Genomic DNA, 25,463 nt, shown 5'->3' with positions numbered 1-25,463 from the left:
GCTGATTAAGTGGGGTATATCTACTCTATGGAATACAGACGGTCCTTGACTTACAACGATTTGACTTACGATTTTTCAACTTTACAATGGTGTGAAAGTGATAGGCATACAGTAGAAACCATATTTTGAATTTTGATTTTTTCCCGGGCTACTGATATGCAGTATGATACTCTCCTGATGCTGGGCAGCAGCAGTGAGCTGCCACTCCCAGTCAGCCACATGATCACAATGGGAAACAACTGATACATTACAACCATTCTGTACCTGTACAACCTTTCTGTCTTTTCACTTTCAGTACAGTATTCAGTAAATTACATGAGATATTCCACACTTTATTATAAAATAGACCTTGTATTAGGTGAGTTTGCCCAACTGTAGGCTTATGTAAGTATTCTGAGCATGTTTAAGGTAGACTAGGCTAAGCTACGGTGTTCGGTAGATTAGGTGTATTAAATGCATTTTTAACTGGATGATACGTTCAACTTAAGATGGGTTTATCAGGTAACCCCATCATAAGTCAAAGAAGATTTGTACTATGCAGCTAAAAAACATGAAAAAATTAGCTCTCCATCTACAGACTCATTTTTTATTGGGAAAGAATGAGCAAGTTGCAGAGAACTCTAATATAATCATTTTTGTATAAACAAGCAATAACATAATAGCTCCATACATCTGAGTGTAATTTATATGAGCATGGTGAGCATGGAGAAAGGGATAGAAGTTACACCCCCGGCTGTTAACACTGGATATCTCAGGAGCCAGGGTGGGAAATGAAAAGGAGATTGGTGAGATCATGTTTTTCTTTATGTATCTTTGAGTGCTTTACTGGTTGAAGTGAATATAGGTTTCTTTTATGAGTTTGGAATGCAACTTAACCAAAGCTGTTTAAAAGTAGTTTAGAACTAAATTACGAAGAGTCAAGTGTTACGTGTGGCAGCGGGAAATCACTGAAGATTTGGGGGCAAAGGAATGATGGGATCAAGAAAATTAACCTGGCAGGAGGATGTATAATACATTAGAGGCAAGAGAGGCTGAGGATACACAGAATAATTAGAAGGTTTTTGCAGTAGCAGCTCAGCCAGAAGCTAATAAAGGACTGAACTATGATAGCAATAATATGTGAAGTGAGGAAAAGGGGGCCCAGGCTACAGCCTGGGGACACGTACGCGTGGATGTTAGGAGTGGTCATGAGGGGGGTGTCTCCATTACACTGTGTCAACCAACACATCTTGCACTTTGAAAATCAGAATAAATGGCTGGAAAATCATAGTTTTTTTTCTTCTCCAACATCCTTGAGCATTGACTCGTTTGATATTTACACTATATGACTCAAAATAATCATTATTTTTCCATAAGATTTGTTATCTCCCTTATTAAATTGAGAAAACATCTTGGGATGTAAGACAATAAAGAATACTTATTGGTAGTCCCCCAAAATGAAGTGAGCCCCCAAAGTTATCATTCATTCAGCACAGCTGATGGTACTTATGAACCCTTTTCCTCTTCATTTCTTGAAGGAACAGCCCCAGTCTCTGACCCCTCCGAGTTACCATCCAGTGAAGAGGAGAGGAAATGCTGTGTGGTAAGTGCTCTGCGAGAGGGTTATACAGAAGCCCTAACCCAGTACCGGGGGGCTGTGTACAGGAAAATGGTATGGAAGCTGAGACCTAAAGGCAAAGGAGCAGTGAGCCAGGTGAGAAGAAGGACAGAAGGTCATTCCAGATAGAAGGAAAAGCATTAGCAAGGTCCTGAGGTGGGAAGTTGTATGGCACATTTGAGTAACCAAAAGGCAGCATGGATGGCAGGAGCTCAGGATGAGGGGCAGTAGGAGACAGACAAAGGCAGAAGGGGGAGGTGAGGCAAATTAAACCTCAGAGAGTTGCCAGTCATGGGTTCAACTTGATTCTAAGAACAATGTGAACCCAGAAGCAAAAGCAGAGGAGAAACATGATCTCATATGCTTTGTTGTTGTTGTTGTTTTTGTTTTTTAATATCACTCTGGCTTCTGAAGGGCTGAAGGGCTATGAGGAAACAAGCCATCGTGCTCAGTGGTCCAGTTTCCCCATCAGGCTGGGAGCTGCCCAGGAGTTGAGTTGAGCCCAGCCCCATTTATACCTTTCTCCTCCTCTGTGTGGGTCCCCCTCTTGCTCTGCAAGGCCTCAGCTGCAGATGGATGCAGCTAACAGGCCAGGGAACACTCGAATAAGGTAAGTAAAAGCTCAGCAAGATTCCCCCAGAGTGATGGGTTGGGATGCTGAGGATCTGGAGAAAAGAAGGGATGAGGATATGGATGAGGATATGCGAGTGAAGCAAGGCCTATTTCTCCTCTTCGTGCCTCAATTTCTTTATCTATAAAACAGGGTATTCGTGGTACTTACCTCAGAGAGTTGCTGTTCTTAGCGTCTGGCACAAAGCAAACGTTCAAACAGTGTTAGCTTTGGCTTTTGACCTTCCAGAAAGACAGGTGGGACCCTAGGGCACGGATCTGTATTCCCTGCTGTCAGAGGAGCAACTGATTGGATCCTGGAGAATGTTTGAGAACCCCCTTGGCCAGGCAGGTCTCAGGACTACCAAAAGACCAAAGTTTGACAAAGTCTTACCTGAGCGTTTGGGCCAAGGTATGTGCTTGTGTTCCTGTGATTTAAAAATCCTTAGATACAACCCTAGGTGGGGAAAAGAAGCCGCCCACTGCCCCTCCTGCGAGACCCGGGTTGTACGCCAAGGCCTCGGATCCCAGCCTGAGACCCAGGGGCCCAGCCGGCGGGGATGGAGCCTGGCGAGCTGGGGGCGGGACGGCGCCGCGGAGGGGCGGGACCGGCGCTGCAGCCCGCGGTCCCGCCCACGGCGGAAGTGCCGCCGGGCCCGCCCCTCCCTCCCGAGGCAGGTTCCCCTCGCCCTTCCCCCGCCTCGCTCTTCCCCGCGCAATTGGGCTCCTAGAGCTTGTTGGGCCAGGGCCTCAACACCAGTCCGAAGAGGAGGCCCCGTGTCTGAGTATCTGGCCGTCTCGGGTAATGCTCTCAGTCCCTCCCACTCCCCCGCCCTCGCTTCCATTCCTGCGTTACCGGCGCGGCAGCAAGCGCCGCGGGGGACCGCACAGGTAAAGACTCGGCTAGTGAGGGCGCAGGTGTGGACGGGTAGTGGAGAGGCTGATGGCACGTGCCCGGCTTTTTTCCAAAGCGACTGTATTGACAGTGGGGTTCGTAGAGGGCGGACGCAGACCCCAGGAGCGCAGCACAGCACTGGGGAAGCAGAGGGGGTGGGACTGAAGCCCCCAGAGCTTGGGGGCCGGGTCATTCGTGTCCCCGCGTCTTGCGCAGGCTCCGTTGTGCACGAGAGGTGGTGAGCTGCTTGGGTGGGGGGCGGTTCGAGGCCGCGGCACCGGACGGTTATCCCCCACCAGCTCCTCGAGGTGACTGGGGTTTGACAGTCGCCCCGCCCGGGCGCGCAGTCTCAGGTTTGCAGAATGAAAATCAATAAAACCGATGCAATGGCAACGAACACGAAACACGATGGGTTGTTATTATTTGAGTTTGTTAAATTATTTTTATTTTTTTTATTTCCTTCTCGGAAAAGGTGGCTCTGATCAGAGCCTCGGAGTCGGACGCAAAATGCCCCCTGGTCTCCTGGCAGTGGGTGGGACCCCCAAACCGCACAAACTTCCCCGAGCGGCTGTGAGGGGTCCGGCGGTGGGAGGGGAGCCCCCGGTGCGCTGGGCTGCCGGATACGGCTTTCCTCCGCGCCTCATTGTCCGCACTTTAGGGCGCCTATCCCCCCTCTCCATTCGCGTTTCCCCAGTTCACCACCCCCACGCCCCGGGGGCCGCGCCTCCTCCCTCCCTCGAGCTCTCCCCGGCGCTTTAAATAATGATATTTGCATGCAGGGAGCGATTCATAAATATGTCAGGGCCGGTGAAATATAGGCAACATTTCAAACTTTCTATTTAAAAAACATGAATTATGGCCGCGGAAAATGTGTTCCCATTTAAAGGCGATACGAAGTATTTGGTGTCTCGTCCCCGGGCCCATCCATCACGCAGACAATAAAGAGAGTTTTTCGCCCTGACACCCGCGATTTATGGGCGCCCTTCTCTGCCCTCATCACTCACCCGCCGCGGCCGGCCCGGCGACAGGCCCCGTGGAGAGACCGGCGGCCGCCCCCCCCGCGGCCCCGCGCGCGCCTTTTGCGCCCTCGTCAGCCCCCCAAGACCACCGCTCCCGAGGGGAGCTCTTGCTCTGAGAGGCCGGCGGTGATGGTCTGGGCAGCCAAGTGGGAGCCGGAACCACACTCATCCTCTCACATCCGCGCAAGCCTGTATCAAGCCTGGGTTGAGTGGGCCGACAAGCGGCCTTGCGGGCCGGCTCTGCGTCCGGGCCTCGCCCGCCAAGCGCGGCGCCGCGCGGAGAAGTTTGCGGGGCAGGCAGCGGGAGGTTATTTACGTGCGGTTTCGAGGTGAGGGGAGAGGTCTGGGCAGGGGGCTCTCCAGGGGGCTCCTCTGCCCGGGGCAAGGCGAGTTGGTCCCAAGCTTTCTTGAGCCCGGCTGGACGCACGCTTCTGGGTAAAGCTTTTTCTGCAACTTTTACAAAGCCGCCTCCTCCCTGGTGCGATTCCCACAACCACATCCTGGGAGTCCGCGGCACCTTGGAAACTATTTTTACGGACAGAGGCCGAGGAGTTGGCGAGAAATGAAGGGGAGGCGCCTTCCCTCTCGTTTCGCCGCGGACCAAGCTCAGACATTCGGTGCCCTCTTCGCCCACCGCCCCACTTTGCGCGCGCTGTCCTCTCAAAGGTACCACCGAATCTTTGCTGCAAACTTGCTTCGTAGAAAGTTCGAGCTTCATCTGCCGTGGAATTTGCTTTCAGTTTTCGCCCCGGACGGACTCGGCCCGGCGGGTTCCCGAAGCACAGGCAGAGGCGGGCGACTGCCAGGCACTGCCGGGCAGCGAGAGGCTGCTCGGCCTGAGCGCGCTGATAGTCCAGCCTCCCTCGGAGGCCAGACCTGCCGCCTTATGAGCACGAGGAGCCATCTCGCGTCCCGTGCTGGGCCGATGCGTCTCCGTACACGGGAACCGGGAGCCGTTTCCTGCTGGACGAATGCGAGCTGGATTTATTCGGATACAGACAGCGCAACCCGCAGCCAGAGAAATTATGTCGATTCTAAAAATGACAAGGTTGAATTTATTAGATTAAGATTCATGTGTAAGCGCAGGGAGATGAAAATTATACAAACAGCTCCACGTCCAGTGTGAACGGAAGATTGCTTCCGGCTTCAAGGGCATGTAACATAACATCTGAATATTTAGATATGTAGAGGGATATAAAATATTATTAAATTCTCAGTGTGTGCACATATAGTTAAGTTGGAAAAATTCTAGAGCAAGTGTCATTTTACAGCCCCTGCTTGGGTGTAATCTGGGCTCGAGACAGTACTTATGTCCAAATAACCACCCAGCAAATATATCCTATAGCCAGAGTGAGTTCCGCATCGTTGAGGTGTGCGGTATGTGTACCTCTTTAAATATCCGCGGCGTGGCATAAGTGAAATAAATACATTTAAGAAAAGCTGGCGCGCAGATAATTAAGCCACTGCACCGCTACAATATTTCTGGGTAAGGAAATAACTATTCCTACTAGGTCGGCTATGGAAAGTGCACACAAATGGGGGGCTTTCGGGACTGCGTGGTAGGGGCCACGGGTTCTGCAGCTCCAGGCGCCGAGCACTCTGAGGTGGGCTCTATTCCATATCTGCTGCCTCGGACCCTGGCGTGACTACTGGGAGAGGCTCGGCCCGGACAGCCAACACTGCTGGACCTTGAGGGTTCTCCCCCCTACACACATTGAGAGGGAGACTTTCCGAGGCGCTGAACCCAGCATTTAGGGTACTAAGGCCTGAGATCCTGCGGGCAGCCGCTCCCCCTCAGACACTTCAACCACCCCTCAATCCCGGCTCCACAAGGCCAGAGCTGTGACCATTTGGGCCTATCGGTTTGGAGCAAGAGCGCAGAAAAGGGTGGATCGCGCTTGATTCCGAAGCATCCCAAAGCTCAAAGCCGGAGGCCACCGGGAAGAAGGCCACGATTTCACACCCGTGAGGAATCCAGGCCCCACCCGGGCCTCCGAACGCCCGTTGAGGCTATAGAAGCAGTTATCTGGGTGTATTTACTTATGAAATGTTAGGCACCCCCTCACATACTCAGGGCCGAGGCCCAGATGCCTCGTGGGTCTCCCTTGCTTATTTGCAAAGCCCAGGCAATGCCACCAGCTAGGTCAGTGACTTTGCAGCTGTGAAATTCCAAGATCAAATACTAATTCCAGAAGAGGCAGCTTGCGACCGTCCACCCATCTCACTGACCTGGTCTCTCTTTTTTTCTCACCCCTCCAAACGCACCCAACCCTTAAACAGGCGTAGAGCTTCTGAGAACCCCTGCGTGGGGAGAAATTAGGAAGGACTTGGTCCTTAGTTCCTGGGAATTGCACACACTCCTGAGGCAGCCCTGCCGCAGAGAAGTAACCCGGGCCCTGAGAATGCCCTGTTCAGCGAGTGTGGTTGCGCTGAAGTGGTATATACAGTATAGTGAGAGAAGGGAAAGAGAATAGGAAATATTCCCTGGCTAGTAGGAAAAGTATAAATGAAGAGGGGGGAAAGGAAGAAAACGGGTAGGGGGCCAAGGAAGAAGCGGGAGAGGAAACAAAAACGAGTAGGGGGGGTGGGGGTGGGGGGTGGGGAAGAACCAGGGGAAGCGAGCCGAGAAGAGTGCAGGCCTTGGCGAGGCCCAGGGACCAGGCCAGGCTGTGGTCCTGGCAAGCCTGGTACCCCCCCGGTCCCAGAAGAGGCGAGTGCCGCCCGGCACCGTCCCCACCAGCCCATCGAATCTGGGCCCGGCTCCCAGTCCGGAGGGGCAGGCCTGGGTCCAGCGGCCTCCGCTCGCCCTTTCTCTCCCAGCTCCCGGGGGACCACGAGGCGGGGCGGGAGGGAGGGGGTGCCCCAAGGGGCGCGCGCCAGTCCGGGACTGTTTGGGCGCTCTGGGCCAGGCTTTCCAGCTCGCCGGGCCTGACCTGTCAGGCGGATTATCTTCGAGGGAGATTAATAGGGGAGGCGGGCTGCAATAATAATCGTTTTGTTTGATGTGACAACTCTGATAGGCGTTGATTTACTTACAAACTGATAGGCTTTTAATTGAGCGCCTCCGCCGAGCCCGAGATGAAAGGGAAGCGGCGGTGAAAGGCGGCCCGCCTGCCCTCCGGCCTCAATACTGATTAGCCATCTCGACAGTGAATAGTTCAAGGCATTTTCAAACTTTTTTCCTCAGCTCTCTCCCCTTCCTTCTCCTCCCACCCCCTCCTCAAATATCTGCCATGCCCACTCCTTTTTTAGAGAAAACAAATCATTTCCATTGTGTGCAAATAAAATCCGCAGGACATCCAGGCCAGTCGCCGCTGGGGGTTGGCGGCATTAGACCTAGGAATTAATAACTCCCTTACCCCCACGGCCTGCGCGGCCTCCGGGGATTTGGCCTCCCCCTCGAGATGGGCAGGCTCGGACGCTGGCGCCTACCAAAAACCCCGGGCGCGCAGACCCCTAGGCGCCCCCGTGCGCTCGGACCTTCGGAGTCGGATTTTGTGAAGAGCGAATGCACGCGGACTGAGACCCACGCCCGCGCTACACCGCGCAGGCCTGCGAGCGTGTGCGACCACACCGCGGCACGCCCATTCCGGGGGACGCTGGGGCCAGTCTCTGGTTCCCCCAGCCGCTGGGCGTAAAAAGAAAGCTGCTGGAATTACAGGAGAGGGAATGGACTGAGTCTGGAGACTGCAGGGCGAGGGGTAGGGAGGGACGCCCGCGGTCACCTGCATCTCTGGCCGACGCCCCCAGCATTCAGTGTCCGGGCCTCACCGGGAGGCCGCTGCGACACGGGTCCCATGGCTGGGAGATCCACAGTTGATCTGGGCCAACAACCGACAACCATGCACCCAATGACACAGACATACACCAACAGACCCGCAGGATACAGGCGGCCTCACAGTGTCTGCCCTGCAGAGACAGCTTAGAAACGGGCACCTGGGACTCGCTCCCCAAAGATTATTCAGACAACCTTCACAACCTCGCTTGTGGCCTCACCACCGTCTCACGGACTCACCTTCCTCCGTTGTCGCACAGGCAGACACTGCAAAGCCCCTTGAATTTAGGTGTGTTATTACACCTAAACACACGCTCACATACACCGACAAACTCCCCATATACACAGCGCCTCACTCCCCTCTTCTCCAAATTATCTTTAGACAGGTTACCATCTCATGAAGTCTACCAACCTAAAGAATCAAGGGATAAGATTAAAACGCATAAAAAGAATGCCTACGAGAAAATTCTAAAACTCACCCCCAGAAAGTTCTCGGTACCTGTTCGGAGTGGGAGACAGAGACAAAAATGAGGGAGAGAGGAATGGGGTGGTGAGAGAGGAGAGGGCGAGCACGCCGAGGGCAGGTCCCAGACCCGACTTCCGCGCCTACGGGGCTCAGGGCCGGCTGAGCACGAGTGGAAACCGGGTCTCCAGGCCCGGCCCCCGCCCCCGCGCGGGTACAGGCTGGCTCCAGGCTCCCCAGCGCTCCCAGCACCACCATTTATCAAAAGGACTTGACAACAAAAGAAGAGCCGGGGCGGAAAAGTGGGGGAGGGGATATTCAAAGTATTCCAAGTCCTTCCTACGAAGGGGATGTGTCCTCCTCTCACTCGCTTCCAGTTTCTGCGAGTTTTTGGAGGTGACCCCCGAACTCGCTCCGGACGCTCCCAAAGCCCTGACAACTCACACAGCGGCAGAGGCATTCATACACACTTCTGCACTCAGATCCAGGTACACGGAGGCACGCACAGCGCCTCCCCTCTTCCTTCCAAACAGCCAGAGTGACGGTGCAAATCGAGGGGAACGCGGCAGTCCCGCTCCGCTTCCCTGGAAGAGCCGGTGTTCCCACAGGCAGCAGCCCCCTCTCTCTCACTCCTTCTCTCCATTCTCCCCGCGCCGGTCAGTCCCGGCTCGGCGTTCCAATAAATTCGAGCGAGCAGCCCGGAGTAACCCCGGCTACCAAGACTGCGGGGATGGCGCGGGGTGAGGGAGGGTGGAGAGGGGGCCTGAGTGAGCCTGAAACGTTATCTCGTGCAAGGACCCATGGTCAGGCCTCTTCTTCGCAGTCTCTCAGCCCTAGCCACGATGGGGGGCGGGTGTCAAAGAATTGAGGCGGGGGTACCCCACCATTGACCTCCAGGACTCAAGGTTACGTTGGTGGTGTGGCTCTTAGAAAGAAGTCTCCGAGTTTGGAGTCGGGTCACCACGGAGGGCGGGGTCCGCGGCAGGCTGGCACCCTGACGACTGCACACTACACGCCCTGAAGGGACTACCCTGGCGTGGGGGGGGGAGCGGAGAGAGGACGACTCTCCCGTGTTAGACGTCGCCACCGCCCGTCTCGGATATCCTGTGCCGCCCGGAACTCTGCGGACCCAAAGGACCGGAATTCCCCAGAGGTGGAAGGTTGTATCTCTCTCTCCGACATTGAGAGGAGCGAGGCGCACACCCCAGGCCAGCGCACCACTCTCAGCGCCCTGGGCGCACCTGCACACTTTACTCTCACTATTCATTTTCCTGACACTGAGCGCCTCTTTCTCCTTTCATTCTTTTTCTTAGAGCCCCCGCCTCTCATCCCAGGAGGCTGCTCCTCTTTCCCCCTTCTCTAGTTCCCCCTCAGTCTCTTCCTTCCTCTCCGTCTCTCTCTCCCTCTCTCTTTTTGCCTTCCAGTCGCACCCGCCTTGTAATCAGCAACAAAAGCTGACATAAATCACCGTCGGATTGACAAGAGCTGACAAATAACTGATTGATTGCGGTCGAGGAACATTGACAATTGATGGAGGGGTGGAGATGCCCAAAGAACGGGGCGGGGGGGTAGAAAAGAGGGTAGCAGGGGAGAGTAAGAATGGGGGGGGCTGAGTGTGAAACAGAGGAAACATGTGACCCCCGCTTCTGCCCCAATCTGCGCATCCCCGGGCGTCACGTGGCCGGGAAGGGCGGGGAGCCTAGCACACCAAGCGGAGACAGGCCTCCACCGCCTCCGCTGCCCACCCAGCTTCTGGTTTCTCCGCCGCCGAATCTCGAGAAATCAAAGCGGGCGGGCGGACTTCCTCCAACACCCGCTCCCCACCTTTCTTTACCCAGGCGGCCGCACCGCAAGAGATTTCAATTACCACTGAGGAGGAGGAGAGAATATTTGGTGTGCGGGCCCCCTGTGCGGCCCTGGAGTTGACAGTCCGGCTGTTGTCCACACTCCCGCCAGTGCTCCTTCTGAACAACCCCAAACTGTTCCTCACACACACCCTCCTGCCAAAGAAGGTTTCAGTTTATTCTCCAGCTGGGGAAAAGGACGGACGACGAGGAAGAAAAAAGAGGGAGGCGGCAGACAGCAAACGTAGAATAAATGTCCAGCTTGTCCTCCGAGCGAAATCGGGGGAGGGACACGCAGGGGGAGCGGCGAAGAGGGAGCTGCCCATTAAAACCAGCGCTGAGAGTCCTGGCGGCGGCGGCGGCAGCGGCGCGGGACGCGTCACATCCCCTTGACCCTCCAATCACCTCGGGCTCCCATTTGATTGGAAGGCGGCAAAGGCTTTAATCTCCCCCTCGGTGCAGCTGCTTTTGAAGTGAGTTTCCTCGCCAGAGCCCAGGCTGGACAGGCAGCGGCTCACATCGCGGAGAGCAGCGCAGGCGCTAGCGCCGGGCCGCGAGTGCGCAGCGCAGGGGCACAGCCCGAGGCGGACACCGCGAGCCACCCGGCACTCCCACAGTCGGGCCGGCTCCTCCCGCTCGGCCACGGCTCCGCTGCGGGCCACCCAGGATTATTCGCTTCTGGCTCCAGGCGCCGAGAAGGCGCTCTGGGCGCCCGTGATCGCCGCGCCAGCTCCTCCTCCTCCTGCTGCTGCTCCTGCTCCCCCGGCGAGCGCGCAGCCCCGAGCCCGCCCCGCGCCTCCAGGAGCCCTCCCCCCGCTGCTCCCATGCGCGCGGGTGGGTCATGAGCACAGCGCCCTCGCTTTCTGCCTTAAGAAGCAGTAAGCACAGCGGCGGCGGCAGCGGCAGCGCGGACCCTGCCTGGACCAGCGCGCTCTCTGGAAATAGCTCCGGCTCCGGCCCCGGCCCAGGCTCGTCCCCGGCCGGCAGCACCAAGCCTTTTGTGCACGCCGTGCCCCCCTCTGACCCTCTCCGCCAGGCTAACCGCTTGCCCATCAAGGTGCTGAAGATGCTGACGGCACGGACTGGCCACATTTTGCACCCCGAGTACCTGCAGCCCCTGCCTTCCACTCCCGTCAGCCCCATAGAGGTAAGGACCCTATCCCTGGAGCGCGCTGGGACCACCACCCTGGCTGCCCCTTCACAGAATTTCTTTCTCTCTGGATCGGGGGAGGGGGGGATGGAAGGGGGGGTCGGAGTGATTCAGCTCCGGGATGAGAGGAGAGGATAGTGCTCCCGCACCTTAAAACTAGGGCGGAAAGAGAGGAGGTGGTAGAATGAGATGTGAATACTAGAAGGTAAGGCAGCCGAAACTTGTTTCTCCCTTTGGTATTAAAGCCCCTACCCCGACCGAGGTCCGCTCATTCTCAGCCTGGAAGATAGGAGCCCGGGAGCCCAAACTACGGTTCCAAAGTCCCAGTCCTCCGGTTCTCCAGAAGCTGGTGTTTGTACACAGCCTCTAAGGCGCCAATCACCCGAACCCTTACTCGAATTAGGGGTGTGTGTGGGTGCGTGGGGTTACAGTTCTGGGTCAAAGAGTCAGAAACCAAAACATTTTGCAATTTTTTTTTTTAATACAGTCATCGCTTAGAGAGGACAGGAAAGATCCTGATGGCGGGCGTGGGGGGGGGAGTGCTGTGGCCTTTCTCAAGAGCGAGAATGTGTGTGTGTAGAAGGGGTGTCGCCTAGAATTGCTCCTTGGGGCTGGGAGGATCTTTGCGGGTCTTGGCGGAGGTGCGTTTGAAACCTAGAAGCCAGGATTCTAAACGGTTTCCCCTTCTTTCTTTGTGCCCCCCCCCCACGTCTGACCCCCGCAGCTTGATGCCAAGAAGAGCCCGCTGGCGCTGTTGGCCCAAACATGCTCGCAGATCGGGAAGCCCGACCCCTCGCCCTCGTCCAAACTCTCCTCGGTCGCCTCCAACGGGGGAGGCGCGGGTGGTGCTGGCGGCGGCGCCGGGGGCGACAAGGACGCAAAGTCGGGCCCCCTCAAGATGAGCGACATCGGCGTGGAGGACAAGTCGAGTTTCAAGCCGTACTCCAAACCCGGCTCGGATAAGAAGGAGCCGGGAGGCGGCGGCGGCGGCGGCGGCGGCGGGGGCGGCGGCGGGGGGGTTTCGGCGGAGAAGTCAGGATTCCGGGTACCGAGCGCCACCTGCCAGCCATTCACGCCCAGGACAGGCAGCCCAAGCTCCAGCGCCTCGGCCTGCTCGCCAGGAGGCATGCTGCCTTCGGCCGGGGGCGGCCCGGAGAGCAAGGACGACAAGAAGGACCCCGAGGCGGGCGGCGGCGGTGGCGGCAGCAAGGGCTCCGGGGGCGCCTCGGCCGAAGGGGGACCCACGGGGTTGGCGCACGGCCGGATTAGCTGTGGCGGCGGGATTAATGTGGACGTGAACCAGCACCCAGATGGGGGCCCCGGGGGCAAGGCTCTAGGCTCGGACTGTGGCGGCTCATCGGGCTCCGGCTCCGGCCCCAGCGCGCCCACCTCCTCCTCGGTGTTGGGCTCTGGGCTGGTGGCGCCCGTGTCGCCCTACAAGCCGGGCCAGACAGTGTTCCCTCTGCCTCCCGCGGGCATGACCTACCCAGGCAGCCTGGCTGGGGCCTACGCCGGCTACCCGCCCCAGTTCCTGCCACACGGGGTGGCGCTCGACCCCACCAAGCCGGGCAGCCTGGTGGGGGCGCAGCTGGCGGCGGCCGCGGCGGGCTCTCTGGGCTGCAGTAAGCCCGCCGGCTCGAGCCCCTTGGCCGGAGCGTCGCCGCCGTCCGTGATGACAGCCAGTTTGTGCCGGGACCCGTACTGCCTCAGCTACCACTGCGCCAGCCACCTGGCTGGGGCGGCGGCAGCCAGCGCGTCGTGCGCTCACGATCCAGCCGCGGCGGCTGCGGCTCTCAAGTCCGGATACCCGCTGGTGTACCCCACGCACCCTCTGCACGGCGTGCACTCATCGCTAACCGCTGCCGCGGCTGCCGGCGCCACACCGCCCTCTCTGGCCGGCCACCCCCTCTACCCCTACGGCTTCATGCTCCCTAACGACCCACTCCCCCACATCTGCAACTGGGTGTCGGCCAACGGGCCTTGCGACAAGCGCTTCGCTACGTCCGAAGAGCTGCTGAGCCACTTGCGGACCCATACGGCCTTCCCCGGGACAGACAAACTGTTGTCGGGCTACCCCAGCTCTTCGTCTCTGGCCAGCGCTGCAGCGGCCGCCATGGCTTGCCACATGCACATCCCCACGTCGGGCGCCCCGGGCAGCCCCGGGACGCTGGCGCTGCGCAGCCCTCACCACGCGCTGGGACTCAGCAGCCGCTACCACCCCTACTCCAAGAGCCCGCTCCCCACGCCCGGCGCTCCCGTGCCCGTGCCCGCCGCCACTGGACCCTACTACTCCCCCTACGCCCTCTACGGACAGAGACTGACCACGGCCTCCGCGCTGGGGTACCAGTGAGGACGGTCGGGAGGGCTGTCGAGGGAAAGAAAAGAACTGGGGAGTAGGGAAGAGCCGAGGGAGGGGCGGGAACAGGGCAGAGGCTACTGTCACCCGCGCGTGGGGATCACCCGGGCCAGAAAAGGAAAAAATATATATATACCGTATCTATCTACCCGAAACAGCGACCGAGACCCGGTGGGAAACTCACTCTCCTTTTCCCCACCTCTCATCTCCCCACCCAAACTTTATAAAAGTTGAAAAAATATCATTTGACTTTTTATAGAAAAAGGAAAAAATAATTGAGAAAGTGTTCATCTGAGGACTGCATCGGTGGACACTGGTATTTATTTATGTTAGCTCCAAGCGGACCCGTGGTTCAAAAGTGCATTACTTAGTTTGAGCTCCGTAGGTAAAAAGGAAGAGGGGGAAAAAATTAAACCTTGAGGGTAAAAATGTGGAAAACAAACCCTCCCGTCCCTTGTAGATTATAAATAAATACAAAACCGCCACAGAACTAGAGGTCTTCTCTTTAATGTTACTTTAAAATTGCTATGATTGTATTGTACGTTCTTATTTAATGTCTGATTGAAACAAATTTACCTGCATGTTTGTTACAAAAAATGAAAAAAAAAAACAAAACAAGTCACAATTTGTCAGCTCTGATTTCAAATTGCAATTATTTTTAAGGTGTATACCATCGAAAGAGAATGGATATTTTTTTGTATGTAGTCTGGAAGAAAAAAAAAAGGAAAAACAATTCTATTCCAAAACCTCATTTGCCTTATTTTGTTCTTTAAAAGGAACACTTAACTATTTTTAATTTTTAAGTCCACCCGCTGAGAAGGGGACAAGTAAGGTTTACGTCATGTACTAAAATAATAGACAATGTATCGCTTTAAAGATTAAAATTCCGTATATTTGATGTATTAAAAGGTTTTACTTCTTCTTATTATCTTTTTTTTATTTTTGGTTAAAGAGAAAGAAGAGCATGGCAGTTTCGGCCTCAGTGGGTTCCCTGGGCCTCATGGCTACTCATTCTTCCCAGAACTGTGGCCGCATTTCCGATTGTTTGGTTGTGATTTTCAGGAAGAGGCAAAGGCTTCAGACGGGCTGGCCAATCGTGGGGTTGGCCTTGGGGAAAATATTTTTAAAGGGGATTTCACAATGTGGAAAGATAGTGTCCTTAGCTATCGCTAATTTCGTTTTTAATTTTTCTCCCAGCAGCTGGTTTGTTAAAAGTGAAAGAAAAGAAAAGGATTTTTAAATTTTTTCCTACTGAGATTTTCGGGAGTTTGGGTTTCGTTTTGTGCAGAGAGCGGCGCAGGTCGGGACTCGCCCGCTCGGCCTCGGCCCGGAGGAGATGCCGCTACCCGCTGTCCCCCTCTTGGCTTTCCAAGCATCCCCCGTTCCGGGCGGCCAGCCGGGATCGATTGTGGGTCGGAGGGCGCTTGGGAACCTGTTTCCCAGTCCTGGGGAGGAGAGCGCGTCGGAGCCCTCTTGTCCCTAGGGGTAAAGTGAGTTCGCTTTCCATTTCTCCTCCTGGCTGCGGAGGGCCAAAGGCGGCCACCAGCCGACCCCCTGCAGCCACCACCCTCCCCCCGGGGCTGCTTCCTCTCTCCGGAGTCGGGACCCGCGTCAGGCCGGCGCCGCGGCTGCTTTTCCGCATCCCGATTTCTCTGCAGTCTGCGCTTTATCCCAGTCTGCGCCGCAGGAGAGCGCGCCCGGGCCCAGGACCCGGAAGCCCCTTCCAGCTCAGCCCCGCGAGGGTCCTGGCGCCCATTGTCGGCCTCGCTGGGGCGACCAGGTGGACGCCGACGGCCGTTCTGGGTTGCGAGCTCAGCTCCGCAAAGGCGCGGCGGGACTCTCCGTCCGGGCGCGGATCCCCGCGGGGCGCACCGCTCCCTTCTCCCCAGCTTGAGCGGCAGGACGGAGCTGCCTGAAGCGCCCATGGAAGCAGGCAGAGAAGATGTCTAATCTTTCTGGGAGGGGGGGCGGGTGTCCAAGGCCACCCCCACCCCCCACCCGCGATCACACACACACTCATACTCCAGGCCCGGGCGCAAGTCCTGGTCTCTGGCTGTTTGGGCGCTCGCCCCGCCGGGTCCGCGGGAGTTCTGGGTCCAGAGCTCGCCTTTCCTGGGATCCTGGAATCCTGGAGTCGCGGCGCTGAGCGCGCGCCCCGAACCCTTCTCTCCCCAGGGTCAGGCCGTTCTGGGTTCTCCGAGCCACCGGTCTCCCTCGGCGTCAAGCTCCCCCTGCTGCCTCGGGAAGCTCACCGCCGCGCAGAGGCCGCCCTCGGCCTCAGACTTCGGTCAGTCAACCGCGCGGCCCCCGCCGCCATTTGCTCGAGGGTTGGTGACTCTGAGATTTTTACACCCTCCTCCCAGCGTCAGCCTCATGCCTGCGGGGCCTTTTCCCGGGTTGAACGCAAAGCAGGCCCGGCGACCTCCGGGACGCCGCGGGGAGCTCCTAGGCCTCCTCCTGGAGAGGACTTGGTAGAGGAAGACAGGCTTTGCGTCGCCAACCCGGAGGGGGCAGCCTCCCGCGCCTCCGAGCCGCCTGCCCGCACTGCACCCGGGACGACGCCGTCTTGCGCCCACTCTGGTCCGGGTAAGAGAGGCTGGGCTGGGCCTAGCTGGGTCTAGCTTATTGAGAACCTCGGCCGATGGAGTGACTTGTCACCCGCAGGCTCTCGGACAGATACCCACCCCCATGGGATGGGAGGACATTCGAGGAGGTGGTGCGGCCCGAGTCTCGAGGACTCCAGTGTCCACGGCTTGTGACATGAAAACCAGGCCCTTGCTCACCCCTCACCAGCACCAGCCCCACGTTCCTGGCCACTCCGGCCCACACGCTTCGCTCTCCTTTGCCTCGAGTCTTCGGGCAGGGCCACCACACCTTGCCCGCCGGGACCCACTTGGGAGGGAAGGACCTAGAACTTCCCCAGCCCTAGAATTTCAGGTCTGGGACCGGCACGGAGACGAACTGGGCACGCTCGTGCCTTCACGCCCAGTCGCGATATTTTATTAACAAAAATCAAACCCAAAACGCCTTGAAATTTTAATGAGACCGCCTTCCTGGAGAATCTACTCAGAGGCAGTAAAATTCTGGAGCTGGGGGCCGGAGGTTGGGGAAGAAAGCGTTCCCCGACGTGTGAGACGGAGCTGAGTCACCCCCGGCGCCGGGTTAGTGAGGAGAGGGTGCCAGTGTGTGCTGCAGGTCCAGACCAGGCGCGACCCCGCTCGGGGAACAGACGCCCCATCCTCGCTCCGCGCCGCCGGCTCTCCCGCTGTCTCTTGAACTGCCGCGGGATCTTCGGCACGCCAGCCCGCTGCCGCCGAAGCCCGAGCGGAGCGCGGCGCGTCCGCCAGGCGGCGATGCGGAGTCCAGAGGAACGGGCGAGAGACCCGGAACCCTGGCCAGCGCGCGGCTAGGTGGTCAGCGCGAGACCCCACGCCTCCACTTTCGCACGGTTTTCGAAGCGGTGTCCCGGAGCTCCCTCCTGGTAGTTCCTTGCTCCTCTCCTGCTGCGAACCATGTCCTCCGCGCTTCTCCACCTGCACTAGCTTCTGCTGTTGTGTTCCCCGTGCTCTCTTTTTCTACCCCAGAGGAGTTAGCCCACGTGTCAAGGGCCCCTCCCCATCCTGGGTAGCTCCCACTGACCTCATCAAGGCTCCGACAGGTCACTTCGTCATAGTGAAGTGATCCCCAGACATTCATGCATTCATTCATTCTCATTCTCTGATTATTTCCTACTACCTACCCCTTGCCAAGGACTGCCCATCTCTTTACTCACCCCTGACACAGATGGAGAAACTGAGGCTAAGTCCTGGAAGCCAGTGGCAAGGCCAACAGAGAGAGCCCAAGCTTTTCCCTCCATTCAAGCCCTGCCTCAATCTGTACCTCTGGCAGTGACACTGAGTGACCCTGGTGTGTCTGTGCTGAGTGGTCTTTAAGCAATAAGGAAAGGCAGATGAAAAAACCTTCTAGTTGATGAACTCCCTGTGCTCTGGAAAACGTGTAAAAGTTGCCCAGAAGGTGAGGCCTGTCCCTGGGAGGCCATCTGATGGCCTCTTCTGCACATATTGCCTTACGGTTCCTCATCTATAATACTATGGCTAGAAGCTTGGTGGTGCTCAGAGTGACTGCAAAGCTGCAGGCTGACCTGCTCACTCTGTTAGGCCCAACCCATATTATCCTGTATTATCCATTTAAACCTCACAACAATTCCATGAGGTTGTTAGAAGCTTTACCCCTGTTTTACAGATGAGAAAACTGAGGCTTAGCAGGGGAAGGATACTAGCTTGAGGTTACACAGCTAGTGAGTGATGAAGTCCATGCAGATTCTCACCTTGGCTGCTCTCACCTGAGGCAATTTTAAAGCATAACAATGCCTGATTCAGCTGGGAGAGAGTGTGGTGGACATAACTGTTTTCTTCTTCTTTTAAGTTCTCAGCGTTATTATTATTATTTTACTTTTTATCATGGAGATTTTCAGACATACACAAAGGTAGAGGGAATGGTATACTAGACACCCACAAATCCATCACCCAGCCTCAACAGTTATCAACTCATGACCAATCTTGTTTCCTCTCTGCCCCCTCCTTCTTGCCTCCCCCAACCCATTGATTTGAAGTGAATACAGACATCTTATCATTTCACTTCCTCAGATGTTCATCACTTCCAGCCAGGCTCCCAATCTAGGGCTCATCCTGCTGCCCCCCTTAGTTGAGGCTTAAGTTCAGATAGTGCACAGCAAAGCTGGGATTTGAACTCATTTCTATCAGACCCAGAGCCCCAGCACTTCACCCTACCCTGTGCTGGAGATCCCCCAGAGACCTGGGGTTACTGATCTCTCTCTGCCCAGTGTGACCCTGGGGTTTGCCCAGGGGGGGTCTGGGCTGCAGAAAGACTCTTGAGCCCCTGGTGAAGCAGCAGTGCCTGATGGGACACCCACAGCACAAGGGGCGTTCTGAGAGAACAGCTTAAAGCCACATGGTACAGTGCAAAGAGCACAAATTTGGGGTCAGGCTGGTCTAAATCGAACTCTAGCTCCACCACTGGCTCAACTCTATCACTCAGTTTATCTGGGCTTCAGTTTTCTCATCTGTAAAATGGAGATATGGATACCCACCTAAGAGGGTTGTGACGCTCAAATGAAATCATTAGTGTGAGAATTCCCAACCTACTGTCTGGCCCATACTGGCTCTTAGTAAAGACAGATTTCTTTCCTTCTTCTCTTCCCAAAGTATTGTTTCATTATGACCAGCCCCCTTGCTCAAGAACTAACTGTGGCTCCCTGTGGTTCACTGGTTCAAATTCTCAGTCTACTATCTGGCCATCAGAGTGCCTATAACCATGGTTCATCTTCAAAGACCTGGCCTCTCTTTGCCTGTTCTACCTTGTGTCTCACCAGTCTTCACAGTCCAGACCCTCTTCCAGCCAGCTAGCCCCCCAACACCTTGCTTATGCTCATCATACACTTCTTCCTTGGAATGCCTTCCTCCTCCCCCATCCTTCAGAACTTTCTCAAGACTCATTTTCAGGAAGCCCTCCAGGTTTCTCTCTCACACACACACACACACACACACACTTTCCCTCACTTTGCATTCCCTCAGAACTTAATGCAATGGCAGAGGGTAGACATATAAAGGCCACTGGACTAGGGATAAGGACCCCAGGGTTTGAGTAGTGCCTCTTCATAGTTGTGTGACCATGGACAAGCCACTTATGGCCTCTGGGAAACTTGTCTCCAAAACTGTTATTTGTCTACACACACCATGGGCAGCACATTTACCAACACTAATAACGTTAATAAGTAGCATGCATTTCACACTTACTTCCAGGCCCTCATCTAGTCCTATTACTACTACTATACTACTATCCTCCTTTTACAGGTGAAGAAACTGAGGACTACAGAGAAGTCACATGTCTGTGCTCCAGCACTGGAGTCCTTAACCACTGTACTCCACTGTTCTAGTCCCTGTGCCTGGAATCTTTGCCCTCTACCTTATTTTCCTAAGTACCAGCAACTCAAAACTCCTGCTTCAAATCTCTGGCCAGTGTCACCTCCTCCGGGAAGCCCCCCAGGTCCTTCCCATTAGATCCAATGCCCTTCTCTTTGCTCCTGTAGCACCTGTCCATCCCATCATACTCTCTTTACATTTTCCTCCCAGCCTGGACTCTGAGGCACTGGGGAGGAGGGACTGTCTCCTATACCTATTCCTAGTCCTGGCAGCTAGCTTGGTACCTGGAACCTAGTAGATGTTCAATAAGTGTTGGAGAGAAGGAGGGAAAGGGAAGGAAAGTGGTGGGGCAGGGTGGGGGAAGAAAGAGGAAAACAAAAGACAGAAGGGAGGAAATATGCAAAAGAATTGGGCCCTCTTGGACAGGATGATTCTTCCAAAGAGAGGAGGAGGCGAAGTAGCAGTGGGCTTAGAGGAACTTTGGATGTCTTTGCCCCTGGCATAAAACGAGGCCTGGCGAGCTTCCATGCATCAGTTAGAAACTGCATTTGCTGACAATAACAAAGACCCTTAAAGAGTGGCTTAAAGAAGATAAATGTTCTCTTCTCTCAGTCTGGAGGTGAATGGTCCAGGCTAAGAATGGCCTTTGGTCATCAGGCACCCAGGGTCCTCTGCCTTCCTCTGTGCCAGCCCAACCAGGAAGCTTTCATCCTCATGTCGTCTCTGAGTCCAAAATGGCTGCTGGAGCTCAGCTACCATCACCTCATTCCAGACAATAGGAAGGAGGAGTGAAAAGAGGTAAAAGGGTCCCTCCCTTTTAATGAGTTTTTCTGGAATCCACAGACAACTCCTCAGCTTATACCTCATTGGGCAGAACCTAGTCACATGGCCACTCTTAGCTGCAAGGGAGGCTGGGAAATGTAATGTTTAGCTGGGCACACTGCTGCCTCAAATCAATTCAGTGTTCTGTTACTCAGGGGAGCAAGAAGGATGGGAGCTGGGGTAGGACATTAGCAGACTCCTCTGCAATCCGCAGAAGGGGTTACCCAGAACTGGAGTCAGGAGAGAGCTCTCTTGTTGGTGGCCTTCCAGAGGGTCACTGGTTGGTGACTTGCACCGCTAAACCACAGATTCTTGTTGATAAAGTGAGCAGGGGTGGCACTTGATAAGTCCTCAAAAGTTGTAGTTCTTGTTCCTCTTATGTGCCTGGAGTCGTATACTGCAATGATTTAGAGTGGGATTTGTCAAAAAGTAATTTTTATCCCCATAAAGATCTTTGGTTAGGGACCTGTTCATTTTCGCCATGCACCCCACACACAGCACCAAGCCAGGAAGAAGGGACCGATCATCTTTGAAAAAAGAACAACAAAGAAAATAAAATCTCATGGGATGAAAGGGAGTAGCGTTGTAAACCTACCTCCCACCCCCTTCCATGTTATTGGAAAAAAACTGAATACAGCCTCCAACTCAAAACAGAGGCAGACCAATGCTAAATCAACTTTGCACTAACCTTACCTTAAATAATTACAAGGTAACTACAGAAAGGTAAAAGACACAACCAAAAAGAACACAAACGTTATCACTGAATCATAGTGACCCTCGAGTGAGTTCTAATCATGCCTCCATACACCCACACCGGCCCTTGGGACACACCTATGCCGGGTCCTGGGGAGTAGAGGTGGCAGGGGCGTGCAGGGGGGCCAGATTCGGAAAAGGGAAGACTTAGGGAGACTCCTAAGACTGAAAGTGGTAAGGAGAAAGCAGGAACAGGGAATGCATGAATGTGAGCAGTTTGGTTGCCCTGTTGCCGGACGCTTCCTCCGCCTTAGGTCTCAAAAAGGGAGAGAGATTTCAGAGTTCTCGGCTAAATTCTTTGCATGTCTCTCTGCGTCTCTGCCATTTTTCTTTCACACGCTTTATAAACAACTCTCCCCCACATCCTCCAGGGGCGATTCCTATGGTGTGGGAATTCTATACCTTCCACATCACTAGTTCTTAAGCCTTTTGTGGGTTGAGGGAAGGATGCAGAAACCACAGCCTTTTTTTTTTTTTTTTTTTTTGAGAATCCAATAGATAAAAGCAATGGCCCATATACTCAACATTGGAAAAATAATTTCAGGGGGTTCATGAGCCTGCAGATTTTAAATCCTTGATATTGAAGGAAATCCAAGATTTTAACTATAAAAAGAGCAGGCCCTTGGGAAACACCCTGAGGGACTCTGGGTTTTCCTTGCTAAATTTTTCTGACCATGGTTACATTCCAACTACTCTGTGTGATTAACTGTAACAAATAACATTTATGTCAACCTACTACAGGCCGGTGTTAACCTGTGCAACCTTCACAATAACTCTATGAAGTTGGGCACTATCACTGGCCCCACTTTATGGAGGAGGAAACTGAGGCACAGAGAGGTAGAATGATTTGCCCAAGACCACACAGCTAGGAAGTGGCAGAGCTGGGATTGTGTTATAGGCTACTGGACTCCAGGGCCATTATTTTTGTGCTTTTCACCACTGCATAGTGGCCTTTACCTCTCTGTACACTGAAGCCACATAAACCTACCTAACCCTAATGCAGGTGTCAGGCCCCACCTAGTAGTGTGTTGGAATCAGCTCATACTGGCTCATAAGAGCCAATTGTGCACATCTCTTCCCACCTCGACTTTCTGTGATGTGATGGTGATAGCTTGAAATCAGCCATGGTGGGAGTATTTACACCACAGCAATTGGCAAACACTCTAAGTGAAGGCTTTCCCCCCACCAGAGAGCTGTTGATTAAGCATTTACCAGCACACCACTGGACCCAGTTATTCTAGTCCCAACTCAAATAGCTGCAACCTGCACATCCAGCAGCCCGAGCCCCGAGTCCATGGGAAGCAAGGATCTTCCTCCCAGTCAGTGAGGAGGATTTGGATGTGGTCTGCTGCCCCCAGGCTTAGTGTGGGGATAATTAGGGAGAATGTAGCCTCCTCTCTGACCCCACTGTATGCAGGCTGTCTTCCAGCTGCCCTCAGCACCTTCCCTGTCCTAGACCCCAGGCTTGGTCAGCTGGGATCCAGATCCTTTACACCATTCTGGCAGCCCACCTTATGTGAGAGCCCTTGGCCGCCTAGAAGCCTCAGCAGCCTGCTGCTCTACACCCCTGCCATTGGACCCTTAGCTATTGATGCCAGCCAGATCTGGTTTAACCCCTTCCCTTTGGGGTTAGTCACAGGCAGCGGGCCCCTCCCTCCAGCCCCACTAGATACCAGCCCCACTCCCTCTCCACCTTCTGGGAGCACCCAGCAAACTGCCCAGCTGGGACCAAGACAGTTGTGACAATGCACATTCTCTGACTTTTGTCCACAGGGAAACCCCATCCAACAGCAAGGATTCCAGTGGGCTAGGCCTAGGGTGGAGCCTTCCCTGGTGCCCTCTCACCAAGCAGAATCTTGGACCATAGGAAAGAAATGGATTATTATGACTATTATCATTTAGTGAGCATTTTCCTTGTGCCAAGAGCTTTATATTTCTTTATATTATCTTTTTTAATCCCTACAAGATCTCTAGGAGATAAGTATTATATTAATCTCATGCTTAAAAAGAGAAAATTAAGATTCAGAGAGGTTAGGTAACATGCCTGAAGTCACACAGCTAACAAGTGGTGAGCTGAAGGCCAGAGCTGTCTCACTTAAAGCCCCATGCCTTAAAACCTGTGTACTTCAACTGACAGGTACTGATCTAAGAGCTGACAGAAAGTCCACAGTGGCTTCCTTCTCCAGCCCCCAGGGAAATATGGGAAAGGCAGCCCCTCTTGCCTCCCTTGGGGTTCCCTGGGGAAGTCCCCAAGAGGAGAGGAAAGACAACCTTGGTCACCTGTGGCAAAGCTACTGCCCAGTCAGAGCTGTGCTCCACCAAACATAGAAAGTGAGCGTTCAGTGGCAAGCACGTCATGAGTACCTGCTGCATACACAGCATTCTCTTAGGCATGGAGGTAGTGGGAAGACGACTAGGACATGGTGTCTGCCCTCAAATAACTTACTGTCCAATCTACTGGGTTACAGAAAAGTTGCTGCCTTAAGGCGTGTGATAAGGGCTACGATCACTGGAGGCACAGGACTAATTCCGATAGGAGGATGCTGAAATCATGGGGGAAGAGGCAGCACTTGATCTGGGCTTGGACAATGAATAGGCATTTCATGGCTGGAAAATGGGGGATTTGGGAAACCAGGAGGAGGGACGAGCAAGGTCAAAGGCATGGAGGCAGGACGCCCCATGAGGGTGTTTGGTAGGGATGCAGCTGTGGCAGGGGGAGTGGGTGGGAATGTGATAGGAACAGATGGCGTCCTGTTCTTCGCTAAGCAATGGGGAGCCATCAGAGGTCTTTGAGCAGAGGAGTACCATTATGGGATAGAACAGTGAGACTGGAGATAAAGAGACCAAGACATCAGGTGGTTCAGACAGGAGAAGATGACAGCTGGAAGCAGGGGAGAGGCTGCAGGACAGACAAAGCAAGAACAGTCCTAGGGGTCAGCGAGGAGATATGATGGACTGGACTCAGTGAAGGGCAGGGGCTGGAAAGGAGAGAGGAAAGGCAAATATGATCCTGAGGTCTTGGCCTAGGGTATTGGGCTACACTGCCGTAACAAAGAGACCCACCCCCGCCCCCAATACAGTGACTTAAATCAGATGGAAGTTTCTCTCGGGTCTCTGGTATCTGTGCTGGTCAGGCTGCTCTGCTCCATGACATCATTCAGCGACCCAAGTGCCTTCCATCTTGGTGTTCCTTCATCCCCTAGGATATTGTGCTCATTGGTGTGATTAGATATGGGCACTATTCCCACCCAGGGGAAGGGAAGAGGAGGGAAGTCCAGGGCAAGCAATGTCCTTTGGAACAAGTGAGGAAGAAGTTGCTAGTAATCACCTGGCCACACCCAGCTTCACGGGAGGCTGTGAAATGTCATTTCTGCCCCGTGGGTGGCCGTGTGCAAGGAAGAATGGGAGAATAGATTTGGGATGGAGGGCTAACCAGGAGTCGGCCACATCTGGGTACCTGGAAGAAATCCTGAGGGGGAGCAGGCTTTGGCAGGGAGATACAGAGTGTACGTTTTGTACAGGTTGAGTTTCTCACACCTGCAGGAGGTCAGGGCTGGAGATGTAAGTTTGTGAGTAGTTAGCAGAAGAGCGGGCTAAAACCTGGGGTGTGAGGGATAGGGACCCTGGGAGAGACAAGAGAAGAAGAAAATTGGACTAAGGGTGGAACCTGAGACTCTTGAGGAAGGCCTAGGAGGAAGAGTCACGTTGCCAATAGTATTTTGTTTTTTTCCTTTTTAATTTTCTAAATTGAAGTATACTTGATGTATAATACTATATTAGTTTCAGGTGTACAACATTTTGATTCAGTCGTTTTATAGACTATACTCCATTTAAAGTTATTACAAAATAATGGCTACGTTTCCCTGTGCTGTACGATATACCCTTGTTGTTTGTTTATTTATTTATTTATTTATTTGCGGTACGCAGGCCTCTCACTGTTGTGGCCTCTCCCGCTGCGGAGCACAGGCTCCGGACGCACAGGCTCAGCAGCAATGGCTCATGGGCCCAGCCGCTCTGCAGCATGTGGGATCTTCCCGGACCGGGGCACGAACCCGTGTCCCCTGCATTGGCAGGTGGACTCTCAACCACTTCGCCACCAGGGAAGCCCTGTTTATTTATTTTATACATAGTAGTTTGTGTCTCTTAATCCCATACCCCTATCTTGCTCCTCCCTGCTTCCTTCTCCTCAGGTGTAACCACTAATTTCTTCTTTATATCTGTGAGTCTGTTTCTGTTTT

At 54.5% G+C, this 25,463-nt stretch overlaps 3 protein-coding genes across 3 annotated transcripts in view; 2 read left to right on the top strand and 1 right to left on the bottom strand.

Annotated features, from left to right (window-relative positions):
* Positions 1 to 4,638: 4,638 nt before the first annotated feature.
* On the bottom strand, positions 4,639 to 8,616 carry LOC125961094 (putative uncharacterized protein encoded by ZNF503-AS2). Its single transcript, XM_049697260.1, has 2 exons — positions 8,375 to 8,616; positions 4,639 to 5,154 (listed from the first exon to the last, which is right to left on the bottom strand). Exons 1-2 carry the CDS (start codon positions 8,614 to 8,616, stop codon positions 4,857 to 4,859), a joined length of 540 nt encoding a protein of 179 aa, XP_049553217.1. The 3' UTR covers positions 4,639 to 4,856.
* A 1,925-nt stretch (positions 8,617 to 10,541) lies between these two features.
* ZNF503 (zinc finger protein 503) lies at positions 10,542 to 14,633 on the top strand. Its single transcript, XM_004273068.4, has 2 exons — positions 10,542 to 11,349; positions 12,077 to 14,633. The coding sequence occupies exons 1-2, from the start codon at positions 11,044 to 11,046 to the stop codon at positions 13,700 to 13,702; spliced, it is 1,932 nt and encodes a 643-aa protein (XP_004273116.1). The 5' UTR covers positions 10,542 to 11,043; the 3' UTR covers positions 13,703 to 14,633.
* A 411-nt stretch (positions 14,634 to 15,044) lies between these two features.
* LOC125960984 (uncharacterized) overlaps positions 15,045 to 25,463 on the top strand; it is a 49,995-nt gene continuing 39,576 nt past the window's right edge. The window contains exons 1-3 of the mRNA XM_049696877.1: positions 15,045 to 15,116; positions 15,384 to 15,511; positions 15,627 to 16,294. Coding sequence (XP_049552834.1) covers positions 15,045 to 15,116; positions 15,384 to 15,511; positions 15,627 to 16,294 — 868 coding nt within the window. The remainder of the gene's footprint in view (positions 15,117 to 15,383; positions 15,512 to 15,626; positions 16,295 to 25,463) is intronic.

This window comes from Orcinus orca, chromosome 14 (genome assembly GCF_937001465.1).
Source record: "Orcinus orca chromosome 14, mOrcOrc1.1, whole genome shotgun sequence".
Classification (NCBI taxonomy): Eukaryota; Metazoa; Chordata; class Mammalia; order Artiodactyla; family Delphinidae; genus Orcinus; species Orcinus orca.
The sequence above is the reverse complement of the archived record's forward strand: the minus strand, read 5'-3'. Positions and strand labels throughout refer to the sequence as shown.